Raw genomic sequence first — 26595 nt, forward strand, 5'->3', positions numbered from 1 at the left:
TCACATCTGATAACCATGCGTGCATTCATTCGTTCATCAAGCATCTGAGGGCCGGTAGGGTGCTCTGGCTACAAAGATGACTCAGGCACACCAGACACTGGAGACCGCCCATGTGGAGGAAGCAGGGGTACAGGCTGAAGGACATGCAAGGAGGTGCACAGAGTGTTCACCCTATTATTACTGTTTTCCACAGTCCACAGGGTGGCCGATCCTGATTGATCCTGGGATGACCCCCAGCATAGCAGGGTACATCTGCCTCTATGTAAAATAATTTGAAAGCTTGAACTTATCTTAGAAATTTAGGGAGGAAACAATATGAATGATTCAGTCCTTTAAAAACATGGAATAAGATGAGAAACTGCTTTGACCAGGGCTGAAGTGGAGAGTGGTGCATCTGTGAGTGCCCTCTTACATTGAGTGCCCTCTTGCATTTGAATTTTAAAGAACATGCTCACCCTTGTGTTCTGTGTGATGAGGACAGCTTTCAAGCCTGAAATCTGTGTGGAGGGGGGCCTGCTGGCTGACCCAGGGAAGCTGGCTCGTGGGATCCTCTCCTGTTACTCCACAGCACTCCACAGGAGGGCGACAGAGAGCACAAAAATGGATTTCCTCCTGCTCTGAGCAGAGTGGGTACGGCAAAGAGGGTGACCAGAGTTCCCCTAAGGTCTCTGAGGGTGATGTGCCAAGCTGCCAATGGGGCACACCAGAAAGGCATGCTATATAGTCGTGAAGTAATTATTTATGATGCTGGGCAATTTCTTGGGCCAAAACATGCATGCCCAACTCATGAATCATAGCTAAAGTCCACCTTTAATTTCTACCACAGTGTGGACTCGCTCCCCTACTCATTACTATGGTGTCTCTCCCCGGCTCTCCCCTGCCCTGTGACTCTCTGGCACAGGGTTTATCTTTGAGGAAATAGTGCCTTTCTAGAGGGAGATAAGTGCACGTCTGGGTATGAACTTAGTCCCTAAGTTTCCAGGTCCTTGGGTTGATAGCAAACATACTCATACACCCTGTTCTTATTGATTGGAGAGCAAAGTTCAAAAGTAATTTTGAAATTACCAGTTAAAAAATTTGCCTAACCAAGTTCACTTTACCAAGTAAGAATCTTTCTCATTTCTACAAAACGTAGAAATGAGCCAACCCTGATTATGCTCTCCCCCAGCTTTCATTTTCTGCCTCATTTAGACGGCTTACCTCAGTGTCCCTGATGTATAGTGTGCTCAGCCCCAGCCTTAGTTTTTCACTATTTCCTGCCTCCCTGAACTGTCTTCCCAGAGTGATTTCCTCTTCATTCTTTAAAGGCCAGCTCAGGTACCCTCATTACAATGGACCTTCCAGATGTGACTCTCACCAAGGTCTTTCTCTTCTCTGATTCCTTTTGGTCTCTTGTGTGATATTATATATAAATTGTGCAAAAATGCTTTTATGATTGTAACTCCCATACATTGCATGAATTGTGTGTTGATGGTGATGATGCCTTCGAACCCCATTGTACCTAATAAAGTTCTAGACCTATTTTGTGATTGATTGATCCCTGTGTTGACTAATTGCACCTATTTTCTTCCTTTTTTTCATCGTAGTGTCTTAGAAAATGGAAGTTTGCTTTTTCTTTGGATTGTGTTTTTATCTGTGGGTTCATCTCTTTCATGTGGCAGGTCAAAAAAATTCCAGTCATTTATTGAGAGCTGCTTGGTAAAGAATCACAGCCAGCGACCAGCAACAGAACAATTGATGAAGCATCCATTTATACGAGACCAACCTAATGAACGGCAGGTCCGCATTCAACTCAAGGACCATATTGACAGAACAAAGAAGAAGCGAGGAGAGAAAGGTTAGAAGCACATTTGTATTTCAGCAAAGGAAACAAAAGATGGAGTGGGTCATGGGCTCTTGATATATTTGGAGGTGGCCGTGGGGGTTTCAGATGGGCCTGCATTATTCTTTAGTGTGAAGGGCTGCCTCTGAGCTCGCAGCCTGTAGGCATCAATGGAGTGAGACTGTGAAATGGAATCTTCATGACAGGATAGAACTGTAAGGAATATTACCTTTTCCAGGCACTGACAAAAAGTCATGTTGAGTAATACTATGAAGTGGTTTAATATGACAAGTGATTTTCTTAGTTCAAATGAATATTCATGTTTTGAAGACTAAAAACCGACAGAAGACAACCTAAAAAAAAGACAACAAAAAAAAACCACTTAGTTGACATTTTTCTATCCTGGCAGTCTTCAACATTTAAGTTTTTGTGCTCTGAGGCTCATTTTGAATTTATTTCAGAAGTCAGAATGAATTTTCTTATAGTCACAGCATCGCCAGGCTTGATATATGGAACATTGAACTTTGAGCTGGAAGATCATTTAATGCACTACTTTATTTTAGAGAGTCAAAAGTCTTATCTCTTACGGCTCTAGCTGTTGTACCATGCTACCTTTTCCGTGCATCAGTGGAAAGGACATGAGGCAAACTTGGAGCCCTGGGACTGTATCCTGGTTGTTTGAATAGAGACTCAGACCTCTTTATCTAGCATCCTGACCAAGGAGAAAACTCACGTGGTCTGGGGCAGGTTTTGTGCCTAGGTGGGTGGGAGGTACGGAAGGTTGAGGTATGGGGAGGAAAGGGAAAGATCCAGAGGACAGACAGGGTGAGTCCTCCCTGGTTGGAGGCAGGAGGAGCAGCGGGGTAGGGGGGAGGAGGGATGACAGTGAGGAGGCATTATAGGGCTGGAGAGGTGACCACTGAGCATGTGTGGAGTGGAGAGTAAAGGGGAAGGCCAGGCAGCAAGGGTGCGAGGCACATGGCCTTGTGCTTTTCCTCGCTTCTGTCCTGGACACCGTTCTCCTCTGTTCTTTCCAAGCCAGATGGCACATTGGAGGGTGGTGGGCAGCACAGGACAGAGGGCGCTCTCCTTCTATTTGAATTCCCCTTCTTTGCTTCTGCAGTTACTGTCTGTAATGTGGCAAGGTATGAGCAGGTATGTGGAGTGGGCGGTGAGCAGTGTGAGTCAAGACTGGGCAGAGGTAAGGTCAGCAGGGGGTTGGGCAGGAAGAGAAAACCTCAGTGAAGGTTCAAGGGAAGAGTTTCTTCCTGGCTGCCAGCCTCGGGAACTCAGGGAAATGTGCGATCGGTTCGACTCAGGAGTAGGAGGTTATGAGGCTAAGCCAAAAAGGAGGTCCATCACCTGAACTAACAAAATAGTGTATGTCAACTATACTTCAATTTAAAATAAAAGATACACTTTTAAATGTTTGGGGATCAAACTATTTTTACTTCATGTGCTAAATAGGAAATGAAGTTTCATTGCCTATTTTGATTGAACATAAAATTTTTACAGCCCTGGAAAATAAATATATAAATAAAAATCCTGAACAAAAAAAATAAATAAAAAAAAAAAAAAGGAGGCCCATCTCCAGTTATTCGTGGGTGGAGAGGGATGAGGTGTCTGTCAGGTGATGCTGGGAAGGGAACTGAAGGAACCAGAAAGAACCAGGCATGAGAGAAATAGGTAAGTCAAGATCAAAAAGTTCCAGGAGTGGGGTGCCTGGGGGGCTCGGTCAGCTAAGCGTCCGGCTCTTAATTTCAGCTCAGGTCATGATCTCAGGGTCATGAGATCGAGCCCTGTGTTGGGCTTCATGCTGAGTGCTGAGCGTGGAGTCTGCTTGAGACTCTCTCTCTCCCTCTCCTTCTGTCCCTGCTCCTCCCACCCCTCCAAAAAAAAAAAAAATCCAGGACTGATTTCTCATCAAACACGCAACCATTAAAGGCTGCCTTCTCTAAAAGGGAAGTTTCTTTTTCTGTGGGCCTGTTGCTTCCAGATTCAAATTCTGAGTTCCCATTCTAGCTCTACCCCCTGAATAGGTACGTGAACTTCATCCCAGTTTTCTCATCTTTAAAATAAGAGAGGGGATATGATAGTAATCCGTATCGCCTGGTATTGTTGCAAATTAAATGAGATAAGGCATTAAAATGTCTAATACAATGTCCGGCATATAAACATACTCAATAAATATTAGCTATTTTTATATAAAAAGTTCTTTATTGACTTATAATTTTTCAACACGATTCAGAGTTACTTTCTGAGAACTCGTGACCTCTTTGCCTTTGACCTGTGAATAGAATGGGTAAAGCTTGGGCCTTGGGTTGTTTTCACATTTTGGGGGCACAGATGCTGGAATGTGACTCAGAACTCCCCATTCTATGACAATAGACTATTTTTAATGTGTTCCTTCTTTGCACAGTAGAAGTGTAAGATCCTTGGTAGGTGATGAACTCAAGAGTGACCTGGTAATGTAAGGAACCTAATTCTGTTTAGGTTTAGAGCCATCAGAAGCCTTCTTCTTTGCTCCCCAGAAAGAGTATCGATCAAGCGAGGTCTCATCCATTTGCTCAGTTTCATCAAATGACTTAATTGACTTCCTCTAGGACTTTCACACTCTCTTAGTAGCTCTAGGACCAGCTTTTGGTACACTCAAACAATTTTAATGAGAATCGATTTATGATTTTTTTAACTTGATACTATTTTTTCCTTAAGATATGTTGACATATGCTAATTTATGCCAGTAATATAAAAGCAATAAGACCAGATTCTGGTGCAGTATTACAATTGAAGGGCCTGACAAATGAAGGTTTCACCCTAGAGAGTAGAAATATTTGGATTAATTGTGTGCTTCTTTCCCTTGCTAGAATTTCCCTTTGCTAGATAAAATTTCTACAGTTTACTTCAAACTCTCTGTTGATTCATTTCAGGAAAGTTTGGAATAGTCAACTTTCAGTATGAAATAGTGAAACACTTTAAGAAGGTCCTTTACATTTTGGTGAAATAATACTCAAAAAATAAATAGCCCAAAAGCTTTGTGCATATCTAAATATTTGAAGCTAACTTGTGATTTAAAAAAATATATACTTGAAGTCACTGTGCTTTGGGCTCCTTTTCTTTTTTTTTATTATGCTCAGTTAGCCACTGTATAGTACATCATTAGTTTTTGATGTAGCGTTCAATGATTCATTAGTTAAGTGTAACACCCAGTGCTCATCACAACACGTGCCCTCCTCAATACCTTTTCATTATCCCTTTACTGGCTGAAGAGTAGGGAAGGCGGAGTGTTTAGTTCTTGTCGTAGGTGCTGCCTCCTGGTGGTAACACAACCAAATTGCAGTTTTGGTTCCTTTTTAAGGCTACGCAAATGCCTTCAAAGTTGTAATTACTAACCCACAGCTATGAAAGGATCACAGTAATGTGACCCTCCCTTGCCTAAAATTAAAAGCTCTTCCAAAATTCCCCATTGCCCACAGAAAAGTCCTCAGGAAGGTGTATATAAGGATTAGGAAGTCGTATCCGACGTGCTAGGCTTACTCATTCTGTCTGCTTTTCTCACAGCCAGACATCTAGCCATTCACAATTCATTGTGAACATCTTGTGTACTACTGTCAGCCTTACTCACGTGGTTATGTTGCTTAGAATGCCCTTTCCCACCACTTTCAGCTGCCATCTGCCTGGAGCAGGGCCACTGACATTGTAAGGCCCAGCTCATTTCCTCCTCAAAAGACTTTGCTGGCCCCTTCCCCCATTATGACCAATGGACTTTGCTCCTTTCTCTGTTATCCCATTGCTCTTTTTATGCATTTCTATTTAGCATATAATATGTTGGAAAGAACATAGTTTTAAAGTTGGAGAAGTTCTGGATGGAATTCTAAATCCAAATCCCAGATTGATCGGTCTTTTATTAGTAAGTCACTGGTCCTGTCACTTACCCTCTTGTAATAGTGTCTTTGCTTGAAAAGTAGGTAGTATGTTAAAGGATTGTTAAGCAAAATAAATGGGAGAACATAAGTAAAGTATCTACCAGGGTGACTAGCATGGGAGACACCCAATAAAGATTAATTTCTTAATAATCATGGCAGATCTGATTACCTACTTGTCCATCTCGCCCATTAGATTCTGATCTCCTCCAAAGCAAAGACTCAGTCTTATTCATTATTGCATGTTAACTTGCTTAACATATTACTGAATTAAATGAATGTCCCCAGTGGGTCATTTAACTCTATATTTCTAATAGCACGTGCTGTCAAATTTCTTTCTGGTGTTTATCGAGATATCTAAAGACAATTTGTGGGTCCATGTAAGTCATAATAAAACTCTTACTTAAAAAATGATTAATACGGACAATAAGTGAATAGTGGGCCAATAAAGATTGGTTTAGGTGGTCCTCTAATGGGAGTTAACACAAACTGAACAATTATTTTTCAGTTCCTTGTCATTGAACAGCAGGCATTAGGGACAGATATCTAGAGTCAGCTGGAACAGTCTTGGATGTGAATTCCACCAGCTCAGCTGGTGGGAACTGTTAGATCACAAGTCAGGAGGCCTGGAGCCTGTCTCAGGTCAGCATTAATGACAACTCTTTGGGCCTCAGATTACTTATATATAAAACGAGGGGGGTGGGATTGGCTGAGCTGTAGCATCTTTTTGTGCACTAACATTCTGTGAGTCTCTCTTTAGATGAGACCGAGTATGAGTACAGCGGAAGTGAGGAAGAAGAGGAGGAGAATGACTCAGGAGAGCCCAGGTAGGAGAACAAAGGCCAAGTCTTATTTTCACGTTCTGAATTGTGCTTGTGTGAAACTCACTTCCTTTTGATTTATAGGTTCATTTTTAAGAATCCAGCAAGGTGGTCTTATTTAATTTATTGCCCATGAACATACTCATTAATTTGGGAAAATGTCCCCAGGCAAACTCTTACAAAAACGTGGAAATCAGCGTATTCTTTATCTTGTCCCCTAAGATTTATGGTCTCTATTCTAAGACCTTGTTTCCTCACATATGTAACGTGTGGAATGGGTAGGAGTCAATTATCTGGGTAATGCAAGACTCAAAGGACCTAAAACTATGACTTTCAGGAGACCTAAGTGGTATTTTTGGACTCGAATTACTCAGTTTGTTACTTCATACCTTTGAGAAGCCCATTTGGGCAGCCACCGTCCTTGTCACATGTCTTGGTATTTTCACCACAAGCTAATCCAAGAGGAAATGGTTTCCAGGAAATCAAATCACACTCTAGAGGGGAACCCTAAATAGAAACTTTCTTGCTCATTCCAGTTGTCACATGTTGGACTCCAGGATCAGTGTTGCTTTATCGTTATGATCCGTGCGTTTTGAATTTCACTTGACATTGATTCCCACTTCTTCCAGTCTGTGTATCAATAATTAAGGTTAGTGTGCTCACATTGCCAAGATTTCTCTCCCATGAGAGGATTCAGCTGGTGGCAGTTTGGTGAGTTGAGTCGCACAGGCACAAACACCATGGTCGGTGTAGGTGAAGTGAGATTTATTGGGGAAAATGCACTGGCAGGAGGCTCACAGGGGAAATGGGTCCCCATCCTCTAGCCATCCAAGGAGGGGACTCCAGTGGTCCAGGAGGAGAAATTCCCATACTGTGAGGCACAGCTGCCTGCTCAGGAAAGGGGCCAGCTCTGTCGTTGCTGCTAGAACAAGCTGGTGGCTTCTTTTTCTGAGTTAGATCTACGAAGCTGGATTACTGCTAAACTACTGGAAGAAGAAGGGACTTACAGGGCCGTCCAGTTTTTCTCTACACCTGATACAGGAATTATCAAGGTCAAAGACTGAAGGAGAATTTTTCCTTCTATCCAATACTTTACACATTGGCTGCCCCCAGTTTAGCTGCGTAAAGATGACGTTTGTCAAGTAGTGACGTGGAAAATGAACATTCTTATAAAGGCAAAGAACCAAGTGCCCTGCTCTCAGAGAAGTTGCGTACTATTCTTCTTTTTCCAAAGCTCACCCCGATGTCATGTCAGCCCTACTGATCACTCTCTATAGAACTGAGAAGCCCTGTTTTAACTAGTACTTGTCAAACTGCATGTTAGGAGTCAACTTAGCAGGCTGACCTAGCCATGCCTTAACACTTTGATAATTGTAACGTGTCATTGTATCACATGGAAGATTATGTTCCAAGTCCTGTCTTATGTACCCATGTAATTAATCTTCATGAAATCCTGAAAAGTGGCAAGGGACAGTGGTTATCTCATTTGAGAAATGGGGTGAGAGCCCAAAGATGGCACCCAAGCCCCACACCAACGATGATTGAGCCACTACTACAGCTCTACTCGCCTGACATTGATTCTGCATCAATTTGCATTAATGGAGGCTCCTCGTGTGTGTGGTTCCCCAAGTCCTGCTTGTGGCCTGTGTACATAAGCACTGTCACTTGGGGCTTGTTTTAGTGTTCTGCACAAAAGCTGTTAAGTTTTAGAGGAGGTGTGCTCGTGGCATCCAAGCAATGTCTGTAAGACCTCAAGAATGAAGCCTTTTTATGTCATTTTTGGGCACAGATGACAGTCACACTGCACAATGGTTACCCTGTCCAACACAGAATAATCCCCTCGTCAACTGCCACCAAACCTGCTCCCCCCACCATTCGCCACCCCAGTTGGCGTCACCACCACTGTCCAGGTGCCAAGACAAAACCTGCAAGTCATCGCTCACTCCACACACCGCATCCATCAACCAGCTTCGTTAACTCTGCCACCAATGCTTCTCTCCGCCTCCGTCCCCTTGCCCCTCCCCACCCAGCTGGTGGCCCTCTGCAGACAGTTGTCCCTCGGCAGCCAAACAAATCCCATCACATCAGTGTCCTGACTATAAGCTTTCCGTGCGTGGTTTCCATGCCCCGTGCCTCCCCAGGTCTGCCCAGTGTCCCTGGCCTCCTCCCGGGGCCACCTCTCTCCTTCATTCTGCTCTGGGAAGTCCTCAGAGAGGCCGCACCTGTTCCCACCACAGGCCTCTACGTTTGCTTTCCTCTCTGCCTGAAAGGTTCTTCCCCTACTTCTTCGTGGGACCGACTCTTCATCATTTGAGTCTCAGCTCATCTGGCACCTTCTCAGAGAGGTCTCCCCTGATCACCCCATCTGCAGCAGAACCCTTAATCCCCGTCCCAGCCTCCTACCACTGTCACTCTTAAACTGTTACGTCTTCTATGGAGCCTGTTCATATGTGAAATTATGTTATTTGCAGCCATTTGTCTGTCTAATGATTTGTCTGTCTCTCTTCCCCGCAAGAAGATCACGAGAGAGAGAGTTTGTTTAGCTACTGCTCTATCCACTAGAGCCTCTTACAGTGCCTGCAACCTAAAAGCGGCTCATTAGTTATTTAATGGATTTATTTCAAGTGGAAGTCGCCAGCAAGATTAAAAGGGCTGGGTTTGCGTGAACAAATAGGAGCCTGCCCCACCTCCCTGTTAGGCTGCTATGCACAACCAAAGAGTGTAACTTTGAGCTGTTCACATGCAGTGAGATGTGAATAGAGCAGCCCTAGACCACCAGGGACACACACATGTGCACATGATGCACAACTACCATTTTACAGATGAGAAAACTGAGGCCACGGTGCTTCAACGGAATCTAGGGATCCGTGAGCTGGGTTGAAGTCCTTGCTACACCATCCGTTCCGGAGCCAAACCATGTCACTTCCCTTTAACCGTGGTGCAATGAAACAAGCCCTGAACTCTCAGATGTGGGTTCATATTCTACTCTGTGGTGACCCTGACTCTGATGTTTTCCCTCCCTGGCTTATCACGTCTTCACACGAGCAGCCTGCCATTTGCCTCCTGGGTCTGGGTGCAAGGTGTCGCGGAGGTGGTGCGGGGACGGTGATGTCCTCTTAGTAGAACACGGTCCCTTGTTGCTCCTGGTTGTTCCTTTCATTTGCTGGCTTTGTTCATGCCTCTCTTAAACGTGAAAATTCAGCTGATCCAGGCCCTAGGGCTCACACGCTCCCTAAAACCTTTAGAAGCAGATCTTTGCGGGTCACCAGGGCAAGGGAGCAGTGAGGACGGTGCTGGAGAGAGGGGGACCTCTCTCTCGGGATGGTGACAGCATGCGCCTGCCCATGGCCACCGTGAAAAGGAGGCTGCACACTGGTCTGTGGTGCCCGTGACTCCGTTTCTCTGGGGCTGAGGACTGTAAGTAGCAGCGGCCCGAGAGCCCGTGGCCGGCCGTGCGGCTCGCGTCCCCGCGCGCAGGCGAGCTGCTGGCCCCGCCGGCCTCCCCCAGCGCCGGGGTGAGGGCGGCCCTCGCCACACGCAGCCTCCCCGTCTCTCTCTCTCCTGCCCGCAGCTCCATCCTGAACCTGCCGGGGGAGTCCACGCTGCGGCGGGACTTCCTGAGGCTCCAGCTGGCCAACAAGGAGCGTTCGGAGGCCCTGCGGCGGCAGCAGCTGGAACAGCAGCAGCGGGAGAACGAGGAGCACAAGCGGCAGCTGCTGGCCGAGCGCCAGAAGCGCATAGAGGAGCAGAAGGAGCAGCGGCGGCGGCTGGAGGAGGTGAGCGTCCGCTGGGCCTCCGTGCGCGCGCGCGCGCACCTCTCAGCCACAGGGCTTCCTGGGGGTGCGGCGTTGTGCCGGGCTCCCACCCTTGTGGGGCTCGTGGCGCCCTGGGGGCCCACACCTGAGCTTGCGAAACGGGATGAGGCCCGGGCGCTCTCACAAGCAAAGGACTTCCCTTGCTAGGCAGGGGGTGGCCGTGTGACCTTGGTGTGACGTGACCTTGGTGTGGTCACCTCGGAAAAGCAGGTAAAGGCCTTCACCTCTTCAAGTCTTACTCAGATACCACCTCCTCGGTGCAGCCTCCTTGACCACCTTTCTTCAAATTGCACCCTCTCCTTCTAGCTCATCCTGTTGCCCTTCCCCGCTTTATTATTTTTACATAGCTCTTTCCATCTTCACACACACTCTCTATGTACCTTCCTGGGTTTTACACTGCGGTGTGAGCTCCTGAGGACAGAGGGTTTTGTCTCTTTCATCCCTGATGTATCTCTCCACCATGTATCTCTGCGCCTAGAACAGGGCCAGGCACACAGTAGATGCCTCGTGGATATTCGTGGAATGAACGAACCCATATAGGAATAAACAAGTCCGTGACTGAGAGGGCCTATGTAGGTGTTAACTAGACCGCAGTGACTAGGCAGGCAGGTGAAGTGTCAAGTATAGAAAAGCAGGGTCTGCCTTAGCTACTCCTCTGAACACTGGGGAAAGCTCGGCCCAAGACCTTCCACACACCCTTTAGTATCCAGGGCCTGTCCTCCAGCTGGAGGGCCACTCTGGCCTTCACCGGCGGGCACTGTGGCCATCTGTGTGGGCAACCGTAGGACCAGCCACGCTTTCCTGCGTGGCTTGTCCCCGGTGAGGCCCTCACCCTTGTGGCCTTGTGGCCACTTCCCTTTGTCGGATAAATCAAAGCCTCTAGACAATTAAGCAGCTGAGAGCATAGCCATTGGGAAAGCCAGATGGCAGATGAGAGGTTAACCAACTGTATAGGAATGGGGTAGCCATTTTACGGGGTTCCCAGACGCCATCTTGCTCCTCATTAACGGTTTACGGCAATTCACTTGCTTTGTCAGGTGCCGCTGCAGTTCGAAGCTGGCGGATTGCGGGCACCAAGAGCAGATTGCTTTTCAATTGGCCCATCCAGGTCCAGCATCCCTGGTTGAAATCAGTGAGGGCCTCCATTCCAGTGTGCAGTAAAATCCCATCAACCTCATATGTCCTCATAGGCAGACCAGCAACAACAAGACCCAACAGTTGCAATTTTTTTGTTGTTGTTAAGATTTTATTTATTTATTTGTCAGAGAGAGAGGGGAAGAGACAGAGAGAGCACAAGCAGGGGGAGTGGCAGGCAGTGGGAGAAGCAGGGAGCCTGATGCGGGACTCGATCCCGGGACCCTGGGATCATGACCTGAGCCGAAGGCAGCCAATTAACTGACTGAGCCACCCAGGTGCCCCAACAGTTGCAATTATTAAGTGACTTCTGTGCACCAGCTCCTGGGTGAGATTCTTTGCTTATATCCATGATCTCATCTACTATCATTCTCTCTTTGCATACAGCCATTGCACCTCATGCAGAATGCATACAAACCCCGCTTAACACACAGGAAACTGAAGTTCAGGGAGGGGAAGTAATTATTCCCATATCCCAGGACCAGTAAGTGCACAGTGTTCGCACCCAGGTCTCTCTGATCTCAATGTCCACACAAGGCCCCAGAAGGGAAGTATAGATAAGTAATCAAAGCCTTGAACTGTGATCCTCAGAATTGGACCTTGCAGCCTTCTGCAAACAGCAGTAGGCAAGTGAAACACTTTCCAGTTTGAGTTTATAAGTCTGTCGTGTTGTCAGCGCGAAGAATGCTCAGTGCATGAGAAGCGTGAGGTTCACGGTCTTCGATTCTGAGAATGATGCTGTAGTAGACAGAGTCCCCGTAGTGCTGTGGGGCAGAGACCTTCAAAGGCCCAGGCAGAGGCAGTGTGAAGGGAGGGGTGGGTGCTAATTCGGCAGCTCTCAGAAGCGAGGCTCAGAGTGCCGCTGTGCACATGCCCACCCCACCTCTGGTTCCTCTCCTGGGCACAAATTGAAATTCCTGGCAGCTGCACCCTGGTGTCCTCTGCAGCCCAGCCAGGCCAGTTGGGGCCAGTTGGGGCCTCTTGTACGAGCCCTTGACCCAGAGCTGTGCCATTTCGTCTAGTTCTCCTGAGAACCAGATGCCTCCGCTGGCTGGACCCCACGTTTATTCCTTTAGACTTTGGTCACACCTCTCCCCTCACCTAAGCAGTGTCCTATCAGGCTCTGCCCCCCACATCCTGCCTTTCCTGCTTCGTTGCTTGTGGTTTGTTCCTTCCAAGAGTATTTCCAAAGGCCGCCACCTCCCTGGAGCCTCACACCCTGCAAACCTTGACCATTTGCCTTAGTTAATCGGCTCCTTGCCTAGCAATTTGTTACCCTTACTTTCAAGCTAAAGGCACTTACCATGTAAACCCTAGAAAATCCCCACTGTCACCCCACAGAACATTTCAAATACTCAAGAATGCAAATATGCCCATGTATGCACACATGCACTTTTGGCCCTTGAACTTAGATCCTCAATTGATGCAGTCTTTTCAGAGGATGCATTGTATTGTCTTGGTTTTTTTTTTGTTTTTTTTTTTTTCATTTTAATCTATATTTTTGTCCCTTCTTACCTGATACGATTTATTTGGGCTTTATATATTTTCTCAAGTTGCTAAAATAACAATTTCTAACACCTTCCAAAGCATTTACCCTACGACAGGTACTCTGTTCCACACTTTACCTGAATCATCTCATTTGATCCTCGCAATAACCCACAGTCTCAAAATAATGCAGCCAAGTCTCAGAGAGGTTAATAACTTGCTACAGGTCACACAGCTTAGGGAAAAAACAGGTTTCAAGCCCAGGGGATTGGAATCCAGAGCCCAAGCACTGTCACTGCCTCCATCCTGCCTCTCAGCTGATAAACCAGTCATGTTTTCCCATATTCTCTACCTGGCCTCTGCTTTAGTGGTCTTTTCCTCTGAGAACTTAAGGATTTTTGAGCAAGGGCAAAGAAGCTGTGCCCAGCAGGTGCTCTCCTTTGACATGGATTCTGGCTCTCATGCTCCCCATCAGAGCTACCGCCAAGGCCTCCTTGTGTCTCTTCTTCTGTGGCACTTTCTGGAACCTCTATCTTGGAGGCGAGTTAGAGTTCAGACTCAGCGAGGCACACGCATCCACGGGGAAATGCACTCTGAGTCCCCACTTGCGCTGAAGATAACAGTGTGCCGAAGGACACTTCATTTATGCACCAACGTGCATGAGCCCTGGCTTCCCATCGGTCACTTGCGATCACGGGATATTAAGAGATTATACCACTTTATCTATTGATCCTTCGTTTTGGTCCTATTGCCCACTGAGAAGAAATAGAAATACTGAACACTCAGATGGCTATAATATTTGAACGTTTAAGTAATAACCGTCTCTGTCACCAGGGACCCCTCTCCCGCATCCTGCCCCTGCTGGATCCCCACCCATGTCTGCAGCTCTGGCCCATGGTGAAGACTTGTGTTTGCTGTGTCCAGAGTAGGAACTTGACCTACCGTGGCACATGGAGGTAGTTAAAGCCCACAGTTAGACTTGCAAATTTAGCTTCCTTGTGGGTCAGGTGGGCTTTTGTAGGCATCCTGGGAAAACCATTCCCATTCTCAAATAAAGGCCCGTCAGATGCCCCTTTGGTGACGCAGGGCTGTGTAGGTTGTAGCCTTTGTCTTCCCTGGCGATCTCAGATGTCACCTCCTACCAGAGGCTTGGTTTCTAAGGAAGTCCTGCATGTCCGTTGCTATTTATGGATAACCATGTGGATTTGGGTAGGGTCTAAATCAGTATCTGTATATTCTTAGAAGGACTTCATACACTGAATGTAGTTATTTATCAGCTACATGAAAAGGACGTGGCTTTGGACCAGTGAAATGTTGGGTACAAGACTTTCAGCTTTTGACCACTGATAAAGTACAATTTATAACGAAGTTCCAGGAAATTGATTAAACCTAGCTAAGGTGAATGAGTCCATCAATAGTGAGGAAAGTACAAAGAAGGCCTCTTTTATTTTTATTTAGTTCAATAAAAATTTCTATCACTTGGCCTACACAAAATCCCTCTTGTTTTATTCTCCATCACAGAGTTAGGGTCCAAGAATCAGGGGCAGGATGCAGGAGAGGAGTCCAAGAATCAGTAGGGCATTTACCCTGGTCATCTTTTCAGACAGAACCTTGGCCAGAAGATTTGTGGTGATGCTTAACTGTGCTCAAGAGTTTGAGAATGATTTCAGTGATTTATACATATTTTTTTCAACTTGCTGAGAGCATTCTATGCCTTCATCTGGAGGAGAATATCTTTAAGTCACAGGAATAATCAAATTGACCCCACGGGCACCAAACTGCTCGATGGTGGTAAGTTTTATTCTTCAGAGAATTGTGTTAAGTTTTTCAAGCCACCTGCGTCTCATTTAGTGTCCTTCAAGACTGTCATGACATTGGCCAGTTATAGAAATAGCCAGTTCTACCTAAAAGATATTATAACTGCTTTGGTTCTATTGCCTGAAAAAAATTTTTAGAGAAATAACCACCAGTATCTTATTGGCCAGTCATAGTGAAGCACTAATATAAAAAATGAGAGCCTAGCAGTCTCAATGTGTGTGAATTCCCTAAAAGCCTCTAACTTTTTATGGTGAGTGGCTGGGCTTTCAAGGACACTGGGTTCAATGCTTTTTTAAAAAGGGCACCGTAGAATTAAAATCTTTTTCCTATTCCTGTAGGCAGTCATTCAACAAATTTCATGAATTCATACCTCCACTATGCTGGACATTAGGAAAACAGTCTGCCCTGGGGCTCACCAGATCTGTAAGGGAAACAGGCACTGGGCCAATAGTCACCCACATAGCCATTCATTGTCATTGCCAGGCTGCTGTGGTAGAGGGGAATGGTGGGCTAAGGAACGAACTTGGGGAGGGTGCAGGGTAGAGAAAGCAGCCCAGCCTGGCTGGGAGGCCTGCTGGGGATTCCAGCTGAAGGACTGGGAGGGAGGGGCACACAGAGATGCCAGGGGGGGAGGCCAAGGCACAGTCCTGTAGGGCTTCACAGGCCAAGTTAAGGATTCTTAAATCTTATCCTGAGACTAGTGGAAAACCACTGAAGTGTGTTAACCAAGGGAATGCAATCAGATCTGCATTTTTAAAAGGGAACTTTGGCTGCTGCGAGGTTGAGTGACTGGAAGAAGCAAGGGTGGATGAGAGAGACAAGCTGGTGCAGACCAGAGAGGGTGGTGTTCTTGTGGATGGCGGTGGAAGGGGGGTTGAGAGAAGTGTACACATTTGGAAGGGATGCAGCCTGTAGAATGTGCAGAATGTGCATGTGATGTCTGATAAGATATCAGAGATGGAAGAGAGTGAGCAGTCACAGAAGGTCCCCGATGTGGACTGCAGCCATCAGGGTGGAGGACCTGGTTTGGGAGCAGGAGGATAAGATCAGTTTGGAAGATGGTGAATTTAAGAGCCTATGAGGTGGCCAGTGGTGATGCCAAGGTTGCAGTTGGATTATATGGAGAGAGCCAGGGAAGGGAGGTTGGGATGGGATAAAAGGGGAATTACTGGCTTATGGTACTGGAAGTATACATCGAGAAGAGAGCAGAGTGTGGGCCTGTACTCCAAGAACATAGAACAGGGGAGGAGAAGCCAGCAAAGAAGACTGATAAGGGTGCAGAAGGCACACAAGGAGAATTTGATGATACTGCAAAGAAAATCGAGTATTCTAGCATAAGGAACAAATTAAAGGGGCCAGCTTTGCAGAACGCTGCCCAAAGGTCGAGTGAGATAACATCATCCATTTTTTTCAATGGCAAGACGTTATATAAAAAGGTAGTTTTTGTGTTGTACTCTCTAAAAATGCATTCATTTCCTGTTTGGGAGAAAGGGAAACAATCTGCCCAGCAAGTGAGATCTGAATTTGGGGTGCGAAGATGTCAATTTGGACTCTGCCGTGCACCTCCTGCACGCCCTGGCCACTCTCTGAGTCTCCCCAGCCCTGCTCCGGGAGCTCTGCAGAGGGGCCCCCGACAAAGCTTGTTCCTACCACCTAAGTTGCGCTGGGGATTAACCAGGAAGATGGGTGTGAAAAAACTCTGTCCACTGCCCAAAGCTGGACAGATCTCTGTTCTGAAGGACTTGTCCAATCTACTTTAAAGATTGCTCATGAGCCCCACTTCGTGCTTCTGTTTAGAGAACTCTTCATAGTTACGTGCTCATCCATTCGTTTGGCTCGCATTCTCTCTTGGCATTCGCTTCCACTCGGGGTAACCAGACTCGTCTCGGAGAAGCTGTACCAGCTGCAGCCCGAACCCAGAGCAGCTGGAATCCCCAGGCCAGCAAGGTTATTCTTGGGAACCTTTGTAGTTTCTCCCAGCTGTTTTTAAACCAAAGAGAAGGGGATGGGGGTGATGAACAGCAGAAACCTGCACATGTCTTTAAGGACATCATACTAAAGCTCTGGAAATTCCCATGGGCAACAGAGCATTTGGGGGAGATTCTGTTGATGGTAGTATGTTGGTTAACAGTTGTCTTCCTTATTAAATGTATGTTCTTTGTGCCTCAGTTTCTTCATTTGTAAAACTAGAAAGAACAGTAGCATTTCCCTTCCAGGACTGTCATGAGGATTAAATTAGTTAGTTCACAGAAAACCTTAGAATGGGACTAACACTTAGAACACACTCAATAAATATTAGTTATTATTATTATTGGAGCAGGTGCCTTTGGCTGAAGTCAGAAGTATAATCTCCAAAAGTTTAAACTCTTTTATGTGCAGTAGTAAAACCCTCTTGAATTTATTAAAATAAATGTATCAACAGGTAAGCTTTTATTCATGTCTTGGGAAGAATATTTGTTATACTAGTAGAAATTCATTTATGTCATTAGGAGAAAAAAAATGTCAATGGTTTTTAAATGACTGGATGGCACATTCGTGCAGAGGCAAAGTATGCCAGCTTGGAAGCTGCAGAAACCAAGGTGTAGTTCAAGCTGTGTGGCCTTGAGCAAATTACTTACCCTCTCTGAACCTAAGCTTCTTGATATATGCAATCAACGGACTACTTACATGGCAGGATTGTTGTGAGAAGTAAAGGAAATCATGAATACGGAAGGCTTGACACAATCTTGACACAAGAATGGTTGGCATACTTAGGTGAAAGTTTTATTGTTATTTTGGAACGGATGATTTCAAAGTGGTTGTTAGGGTTTTCTGTAGAGATAGCATTTCCCATTGTTTGCCTTCCTTAATTCTCTAATGCACCTTCTCTCTTTGCTGTAACACATGGACTTTTCCCTCCCTTTATGAGGGTTCTTTTCTGAGCGCACCCTTCTCATGGTGTCTTGCTAAGGTATCGGTCCTCTGGTGACTTAGCCAGCAGTCCTGGCCTTGCGGGCCCAGGGAGGCAGCCCGCTCTCCATCTTCCCAGATGTAGCTCATGTAGGAGGATCAAGAGCTGCTGCCCGGGTAAGTCTCTTACCAGCCAAGCCTCAGGGGACCTTCCACTGGAGATACTCTGCTCTGGGATGTATGTATTCTCTTACCAGTAGTCCTTGCCGTCATTTCCAACACCATGTCATTACGATCCCATCCTTGCCAGCAAGGAGCTGCATCAAATCTTAGGTCCTACCAGCACCTAAACAAAACCCACTAGAAGATAGAGATCTTGCCCTGTCTCAGTAGTAAGCTTCTGGGCCTCTGGAACACTGTGCCTTCGGAGTGAGCCCTTTCACTGAGAAGGTAGACGCAAGACAGAGCTACGGTAACTCTCAGGGTTTGAATCCGGCTCTGCCATTTGCCGCCTTGGTGATCTTGGGCGAGACGTGGCTTTTTTCTGCCTCAGGTGGCCTGTTTATGAAAGGGGATAGTGACAGTTTCAAGGATGAAACGAGTTAATACACAGAAAGCACTTAGAACGCTCCCTGGTGCTGAATAGGTGCCTAAATCAGTTCAAGAAGATACTTGCCCGGGAAGGGAAAAAAATCTTTGTATCCCATGATCCGCATTGCAGTTGCTCCCCCAAGTCATCTTTTCGGGGCGCTTGAAGTTGAAGGCGGCATAAGCAAGCTCAAAGTGCAGAAGCAGGAGACAGGGGCGTCAGGGTGACTTTTCACCCGGGCTGCGTTCCCACCCACTGGACCACGCTCCCCGGCCCCCGGCCGGAAGAAAGCACCATGAACAAGAATAGCTCCCCCATTCAGGGCCTGGGGTGTGAATTCGTTGGCACTGCTGAGAAATGGCCTCTAATTCACTTAGTCATTAGCTGCGGGCATCCTAATGTGTCTTGCGAACTGCTGCCGGTGGGGAGACTGAGCAGCCCTTTATCCCCGAATGTCGTTTAGCACCAGCACGAAGACTGAACACCTGCTAGCTGAGCTTTTGTTCTTTTATTTCAATAACTGAACCGAAATTATGAAACAGCTGGGAGCCAGGCTGGCAAACTGGATGCCCGCGGTCCCAGGCGGGGCCTGCCCATGGACCTCTGACAGTGGTCTGTGGTCGCACGCGCGTGTAAGTCACGCTGGTGCCTCGGGAGGCCGTGGGGTCTGCATAGCTGTCCGCGACGCTGCTCCTCAGTGCATCCCAGAAGGTCTCCTTGTTCTGACGGATGCACCATGCTGCTTGGTCACCTGGCCTGTGATGGGACGGGTTTTCTGGGAGGGTGAAGAAGGTGGGCTGAAGTGCCTGTATGGCACCTTCAAACTACTATTCAAAATCCCTTTTCCCAGACCTCTTCCTATATTGCCGAGGAATGGGAAAGATATGCTAGTATTTCATATTAGAGCATGTCATACTGGAAAAAGGGCAGTGTTGGGCAGTTCCTGCCCTTCAGTGGATCTAGAGCCTCTTAGATGGATGGCAGGGATGGCTGTTCAGTGACAGCATGGAATGGGCATTACAGGCCTGCCTTCCAGTATCTAGAGTCTTCATGGAACCTCTTTTACTACATCTGGTCTGCATCTCTGTGTTTTGCCGTCAATATTCTTGGTTGTCCCTGACCATAGAACTTTGGCAACAATAGTTTCACAGAAAGTATTATTTCACGTGACTTTTAGATTGAGTTGTTTTCATTTCCCCTCTTGTTTTCTTCAGTGAGCAGTTGTGTAGAATCATAGAGGCTGGGGAATATAAGGGACCTCAAAAGTGATCTAAGCCAATTCTTCTCTCAAAGCAGGAATCCCTTTGACAATGGTCCTCAGATAGTCACTTAACCTGTTTCACATATAATCTCTACTTATATGCTTAGAGGCTTGAGGAAACATATTCTGTATTTGAGCAGCTCCTAATGTTAGAAAATGTCTCCTATTATCAATTCAAGTCCTTGTGATATTCCTGCATTAACACGAGTTATGGCAAAGGAAACTTAAATCACCTTCCACATCAGGGCCAGAAATGTTTGTGGCAATGAGAATGTTCTTCCCCAGCTGTCACCAGTTCTGTCAGCCTTTCTATGTATAATACAATTTAGTATCTTCAGTACCATCCCAGATGCGGGACATTGTGTTAATAAACGGGTCCATAATGGGCTTGTTTTCATAGGACCCCATCTGAGAGTCTCCTATTAAGTCTCCTATTAAGGACCCCATCTGAGAGTCTTCCAAATGATGGCAGAAGGAATTTGGAGTTACAACTGCCCTTGACTTTTTCACTAACCTACGAAGTCATAGGTGCTCAGGATGTCATTCTGGCTTCCCTATATGATACCCTAGAAAACCCCAGAAGCCTCTCTCCCAGGGTAAAACTGCAGCCCAGAGATAATTAGGAGCTTGATCACCCCCATAGAAGAGGCAGGACCAGAATTCTTCATTAAGCCTTCTCTTAGCTCAGTCTGGTTAGAACTTTCTTTCCTTGTGCTACTTGCATGAAAAGCGGCTTCACACACGGTACTCAGACAATGCTTAGCCATAGGGCTGCCTACTGATCAACAGTTGGACCCGGGAGCCCCAGGGAAGAGCTTCACTTAGGCAGTTAATTTTCCAGGAAATATCTGAATGGGTAGGTTGGATGGTTAAACTTTAGTAGGAAAAAGTAAGTGTGAAGAATGAGGCCTGTCTGGTCTGTTGAGCTTTCTCACTAGTTCTCTGAAAAGTGAGATGAAAAGAAGGGGAAACGGCCACTTGAAAAAGCCTAAGACAACATCTTTCACTTTGTAAATGTAGACGTCTCAACCAGCTGCTTTTGAATCCATAGAGGCGGCTTTCGAGAGCCAAACATAGAGTATCGTCCTGGCTTTGCACTTAGCGAGTGAACTTGGGCAAGATACCGACGTGTGTGCCACGGTTTCCTCATCTGTCAAATGGGGGTGGTGACAGCCGTGCATGCCCCATAGGGTTGTGGGGAGAATTCGTGAGCTAATAGGAGGGAGGGGCTCGGGGCTGTGCCTGGCGTTAGAGGTGGGACCCCCTAGTGTTTGTTTCGAATCCTGGTGTGAGTTGCAGGGAATCGCGCCCTTGCCCTGGAAGTGGTTGGTTTGCCACGGTCTTTCCAAAACTGAAACGTGAGCAAACGTTAAAATGGGCGAACGGAAGGCCCGAAGGCTTGCACGTCTCTCCTCACAGCTGCTGTAAAGCTTGTACAGAACAGTCCTATTTAAGTGAGGGGTATGTGTGCTGTGCAGTCGATTCAGAAGACCACACTGGGTCCTTTCATTCCAAGTGTCTTTGAACAGAGAGCTTCTTTGTGGAGGGGATGGTTTGAGGTACTTGCCAAGGAGCCCAACTGGACCCCGTGCAGCTGCTGGCCTGTTTTCTGGACTCCAGTCTTCCGCAGTCATTGCGCTCCCCTCTCACCACTTCCGGGAGGTCACCCAGATTGAAAATCAAGTGGAGCTGTCCAAGAGCAAAGCAGATTTCTGCTCTGTTTCACTTCTCGTTCTGAATTGTTGGTTAGGTTTTTGCCAGCACACCCTTGCTTAGACTCAGATGAACAGGCTTGTGAGATCACCTAATCTGCTCCCAGGCTGAAGGTTGGGTTAAGGTGACTTATTCGAGGTCATGTAACATTCATTCATTTGTTAAACAAATAGTTATTGAGACTGTGGTCTAAATGTTGGTTTGGTGGCAGAGCAGGACCAGCACCTGGTCTTACGATTTCCAATCCAGTGTTCTTTCCCCAAGCCCTGGAGCCTCTCTTACCTTCCCCCTCCTCTGCCAGTGACATGTCACTGCAGCTATAGGATATTAATTCTCAAACGTAGGTGTTATCTCTGAGTCTGTATGTTGTGAAATGTAATGTATATAACAGATAGACCCAGAGCCCCAAATCTACCAGGGTGTCATGGGAATAAGATTCAAATTCAATCTGAACATTCGATGAGTAGAGAAAGCAGCCAAGTATCCTAGCCGGAATTTCTTAAGGATATTGAAGGAAACGTTGATGGTGGTAGGATAGACGAGGTATCTTTTGCTCGTCTCTTACTCCCTGCACACTCTGAACTCTTACATCTCCAATTGCTGGAATACCCTTGCAGTTTCCAGGAGCTGGGAAGTGGTAGGACAGGGAGTAGAAAGAGCATGGAGTCACACCGACCTGGGCTTGATTCCAAGCTCCACCGTTTTCCAGCTGAGTGACATGGAACAGTTTACTTCTCAAGCCGCAATTTGCTTATCTGTAAAATGGGAATAATAATAATAAAGTATGTAGTCATATTGTGAGATTAAATGAGTTGAAGCATGTAAATAGCCAACCAAACACCTGGCCCCCATAGGCAGTGCCCGATATGATGATTTGTATTCATTTCATGATTTTCCCTTAACCTAGCATGCGGCCATTGACAAGGCAATGAACCTTCTCGAGAGTCTGGAAAGGAAAATAAAGAAAATGACATTTGCCTCACTTACCTGACAGAGCTAATGTGAGGCTCTAATTAGAATAATCTATGATGCAGTACTTTTTTAGGTAAAAATAATTGCCATACATACAGATTATATTCCTGTACTTTTTTCCCCCCAAAGGTTCCATATCCTTGAATGATGGGTAAGCTGCATTTAGCCACATTGGCTCGGGTGCATGGTATGATCTTTTAGATTAGAAAGGAGACTGTGTTTTTTCCCTTTCGGTCCCAGCCAGCTCTACATGGGTCATCGTTGCTCACTTAGACAGCCCTTCAGTGAGAGGGCGTGGCGGGGTCAGAGCAAATGGACCCCCACAGCCGTAAAAACAACTTGAACCACTTGCTCGTGACACCAACAGAGGTGCCACCTTCTTAAACAAAGAACCGAATTACAAGCCAACAATTTCTTGATTATCTCATTTTGATCTTTCCAAGGGAGGGTTTCAAGATCTGTGGAGAGCCAAGATTTGTTTGTTCATTTGTTTGTGTATACACTTCTTTGTGATTTTGCTTTACTCCAAAAAGAGGACATGAGGTAGCTTACAAAGATTAATATAGCAACTAAAAACTGAAAAAGAGGGAAAATTAAGAAGAAGGGACTCTAAAGCAGAAGAGGAAAACAAGACAAAGCTAGGGCAGGGTCAGTTCACAGAATGCCTGCACAACACGGTGCCCGGGGCGGGTGCCTGAACGGGGCCACCAGACTGACTCTCAGGGCCCCAGCAACTTAGAAAAGAGGCGAACTCGAATGGTTTGAGATTCATGTTGTCCACTGGATACGAGTAACTTTGTTACTCAGGCAGACATTCTGAGATAACTGGGAGCCCGTGGACTGGCCTAGTAGTGGTTGAGTAATGAGGTGAATAATGTGTGCGGTGATGTTCCTCCCACAAACACAGTGCTTGGCTCTATTCAACTGTCCTGATAACGTGGTGAAGGGCAACGTATGGCCTGACAGTTCGTCAGTCACTTTTGCAAGAGCCAGAGCACCCTAGTGGAGCTAAGACTTTTCTGCTGGTTAGACTTCATCTAAAAGGAACATTGAAAGAAACAAAAGGAAAGAAAGAGCAACACCATGGCTTTTGTGACAATCAGCCATGAGGATTATTTGTTACAACTTTAAGAAGAATTGAATACTTAAGAGTTAAGGTGATATTCTGCAAGAATTTGAAGAGCCAAAATTCTGCATCATCCATTTGGGATAAACATATAACCGTTGAGGGTCCCCTGAGCAAGGGAACGGGATTATTTCATTTGGGTAAACTAACCGGCTCACATACTTGAAGTACAGCCACACGGCCTCCACTTAGAGGTAGCCTGAGGGGAACACCCAAGGGGAGAACCAAAACTGCCCTAAACAAAATTATTCTTTGGGAACATCCACGGAAGACAGAGGGGAAGAAGATCCCAGTGACCTGTTTCAATAGAGCAAGGCCTGGAAAATTTTGAGAGTGGGCATTATCTATCATCCCCCAACCAGGAAAAAAATATAAGAAACTTATAAGAACCCATTGAATATCTAATTTTAAGTGATACAACTTGTGAAGAAGATGTAGATGAAAACATACTTCTAGGCAGTTCGGTAAAGGTGGGGCATCAGCCAAAAGTTTTAGGATAGTTGGTTTAAACCATTCCTTTTTGACAACAGGACCACTGTCATCTGCATGCATAATTTAAATGAAATTTAGAAATCCTTAGATTCTTATTCCCTTATTTCCCCCCCCCCCTTTCTTTAAGATGGCAAATAGGTGCCATGCCAATGCCAGGCATTGGTGGCTCTCTGGTTAGAAAAATACTATCAAACCTTGTCTGTGTTCAGCATAAAAGACCATTCAGGCCCAGAAGGGTTATTTGAAAAAGGCATAGAAGGGTGGAGGGGTGGTCTGAGGCCCTGCCGACCTTTCTCCTCTTCTCTTGCTACCCAGTTGACTGTATTGAGTACAACAAATATCAATGGTATCAGGGATTTACTGGGATTGAGTGGGAGAGAAAAAGTAGAGTGGAACAGAGACCCTGCCCACAAATAGCTTTCAACCTAGATTGTAGAGTAGGGAAGACATACTCAGATAACCATAATGTAAGGCACACTGTAATATAAACTCTAAGGATTGAGAAGACAGAAAATGCTTCCAAAGAAATGTAAGATATTGTGTTGTCTTCTTTTGCCCCAAGTTTCTTACTTGGTTCAGTTCAAAAAAATCTTCTATGTCCCTGCCAGGTTCCCAGCCCAACATGGGGGGCTGCAGGTCCAGTGGGAATCAAGCACAGGCTTTACCTCAATGAGCTGCTTCTAGCAAGAATCATCAGAGCTTTGTAGAGGTGTCTGCTTGAGGTTGGGGACTTGGTCTTTCTTGGACATGTTTTGGTATGTCCCCTCAAACAGCTCCATGCCCAGGAGGAAAGAGAGCAAAGATTTTTCCAGGAAAGACATTGACATTGAAACCCAGCAGCTGGAAATTGGCAAGGTGCCCTCAGAATGTTGGGGAAGTGATTTATTTTTCCAACCTCACCACAGGAGCCAAAGCCCTGGCAGATGCCTCCATGCGTTAGCAGCAGCTGATCTGAGTGAGATCATTATTAATTATTAGTCACTTCTGAGTGTCTTTCTCAGAAACTACAGACCCTCCTGAGTTGCAATCAATACTGTGTACACCTTGCCCAAGGACCTGAGTGGCATGTAATTAGAAAACAGTATTGATTCCCAGCAAAGGGGTTGAAAATGTACAAATCCTTCACATAAAAATCAGCTAAAACTTCAAAAGCCTTGATTATTATTCTTATTTTTTTTTTTTTTTGGTCAAGAAAGAGACCGATGGTGAGAGTAAAAAAATTTGAAATGTTAATTAAGGTAGGGCTAGTTCCTGCCAGGAGCCAGATCTATACACATAATTATTTTATCCTCTGTGCTAGCATTGATTCACTTAGGTTGAGTGTTGGAAAGATCTCTGTTTTGGGTCTGTAATCCAGATTATTCAGTCAGTTCCTCTGAAGGTGTTTTCTACCCATATCTTCCTGTATTATTTTTCTGTAAAATAAATAATTACACGTCTGGAGCTTGACTATACCCCCCATTCCTTTCCCTAAACCTGCTTTTCCTCCTCTGTTTCAAACCATCTGCTCTGCCCCTCGGCCAGGAACTTCACTCACCCTCACAAGACCCATAGTACCCAAATCCTGCCTATTTGATTTTGGCCTAATTCTAATTTCTACTTCTAAGTTGGCGTCCACTCCAGTCCCATTAGAAGAGCTGGAAATCTGGATAGCTTTTAGTCTGTCTTCCTTTTGGCTGTGCCTCCATTCTCAGCAGCGATGATGAACATGGACTCTCCCACTGCCTTTTTTTCACTCATCAGTGCCCTGTCATTTTCTGCCTGCACCCCGAGAATGGCCTAGCCCTGCACTTCGGCTTCCAGTCTTGCCCCCTCCCGTGGCTGTCAGGAGGCCCCTTGAAAATGCAAGTCTGGTCATGGCACTTGACTGCAGAAAGTCCTCCAGTGGCTTCCTGTTGCCTACAATCTAAGGAGGACAAATAATTGTTGATCTGGAAGGGATAGATGTTGAGACTCAAAAAACTGTAGCTTATCTCCAAGCCTCAGCGGTCATTGGAAGACAGCAGGACCAGCGGATTGCAAGCGGGAGCCACATTAGGAAGGCCTCCTTGTTTGTGGGTTCTTTGGAGTTTTGAATGTCTGCTTGGTTTAGCTGGGGCTGTGACAGAGAGCTTTTGTCCTAGAAATCTCTTTCCCTGGTTGCGTAAAGCTAGCTTGTCAGTGTGATCTGGTCACAATCCATGCTGTTTTGGATAATTCATAGGTTCTCAGCCAGGCAGTGAAGTGCTGTTGAGAATGTTAAAGGGGAATAGACCCCCCTGATGGGTTCCCCCAAACCTCATATTTGAGGAAGAAGAAATCCTAATGCCAGCACAGGGCGCCGAAACCAAGGGCTGCGGTGCTTCTCGAAAGGAGCGCTAATGGCCTGTGGTATAGGAAAACGCTTTGTGATGTGGGACGGTCCTGAGCATTATGCGATGTTCAGCATCCCTGGCCCCTCATACTAAGTGCCAGTCATGGCCTCTAGTCCCAGAGACCACCAGAAAAACTCCCCCATGCCCCTGCACATTCCAAATGCTCCAGGGATTGGGGAACAATACTGTCCCATTGAGAAACATTGGCTCCTGTCATTATTCCTAAGATGATCTCCTTTACTGAGAGCATAATAAAGAGCTGGGTTAATTTGTGATCTTCCTATCACTCCTGGTGCTTCTTCATCTTCTGTAATGACTGAATTCAGACTGTGGAGTTGCATTGCCTAGCTTTGAAATCGAGCTCCACTACTTACTGGGGCATGA

The 26595-nt window shown here is 46.1% G+C and overlaps 1 protein-coding gene across 12 annotated transcripts in view; it reads left to right on the forward strand.

Moving 5' to 3' along the window:
- TNIK (TRAF2 and NCK interacting kinase) overlaps nucleotides 1-26595 on the forward strand; it is a 385586-nt gene that overhangs the window by 286768 nt on the left and 72223 nt on the right. For all 12 annotated transcript variants that reach the window (XM_045903381.2, XM_045903382.3, XM_064585383.1 and 9 more), the window contains exons 10-12: nucleotides 1662-1837; nucleotides 6503-6569; nucleotides 10135-10339. In XM_045903381.2, coding sequence (XP_045759337.1) covers nucleotides 1662-1837; nucleotides 6503-6569; nucleotides 10135-10339 — 448 coding nt within the window. The remainder of the gene's footprint in view (nucleotides 1-1661; nucleotides 1838-6502; nucleotides 6570-10134; nucleotides 10340-26595) is intronic.

The sequence above is a fragment of the Mirounga angustirostris genome, unplaced genomic scaffold (assembly GCF_029215605.1).
Source record: "Mirounga angustirostris isolate CCGP_5_RB_7025 unplaced genomic scaffold, mMirAng1.0.hap1 SCAF_1, whole genome shotgun sequence".
In the NCBI taxonomy this organism is placed as follows: Eukaryota; Metazoa; Chordata; class Mammalia; order Carnivora; family Phocidae; genus Mirounga; species Mirounga angustirostris.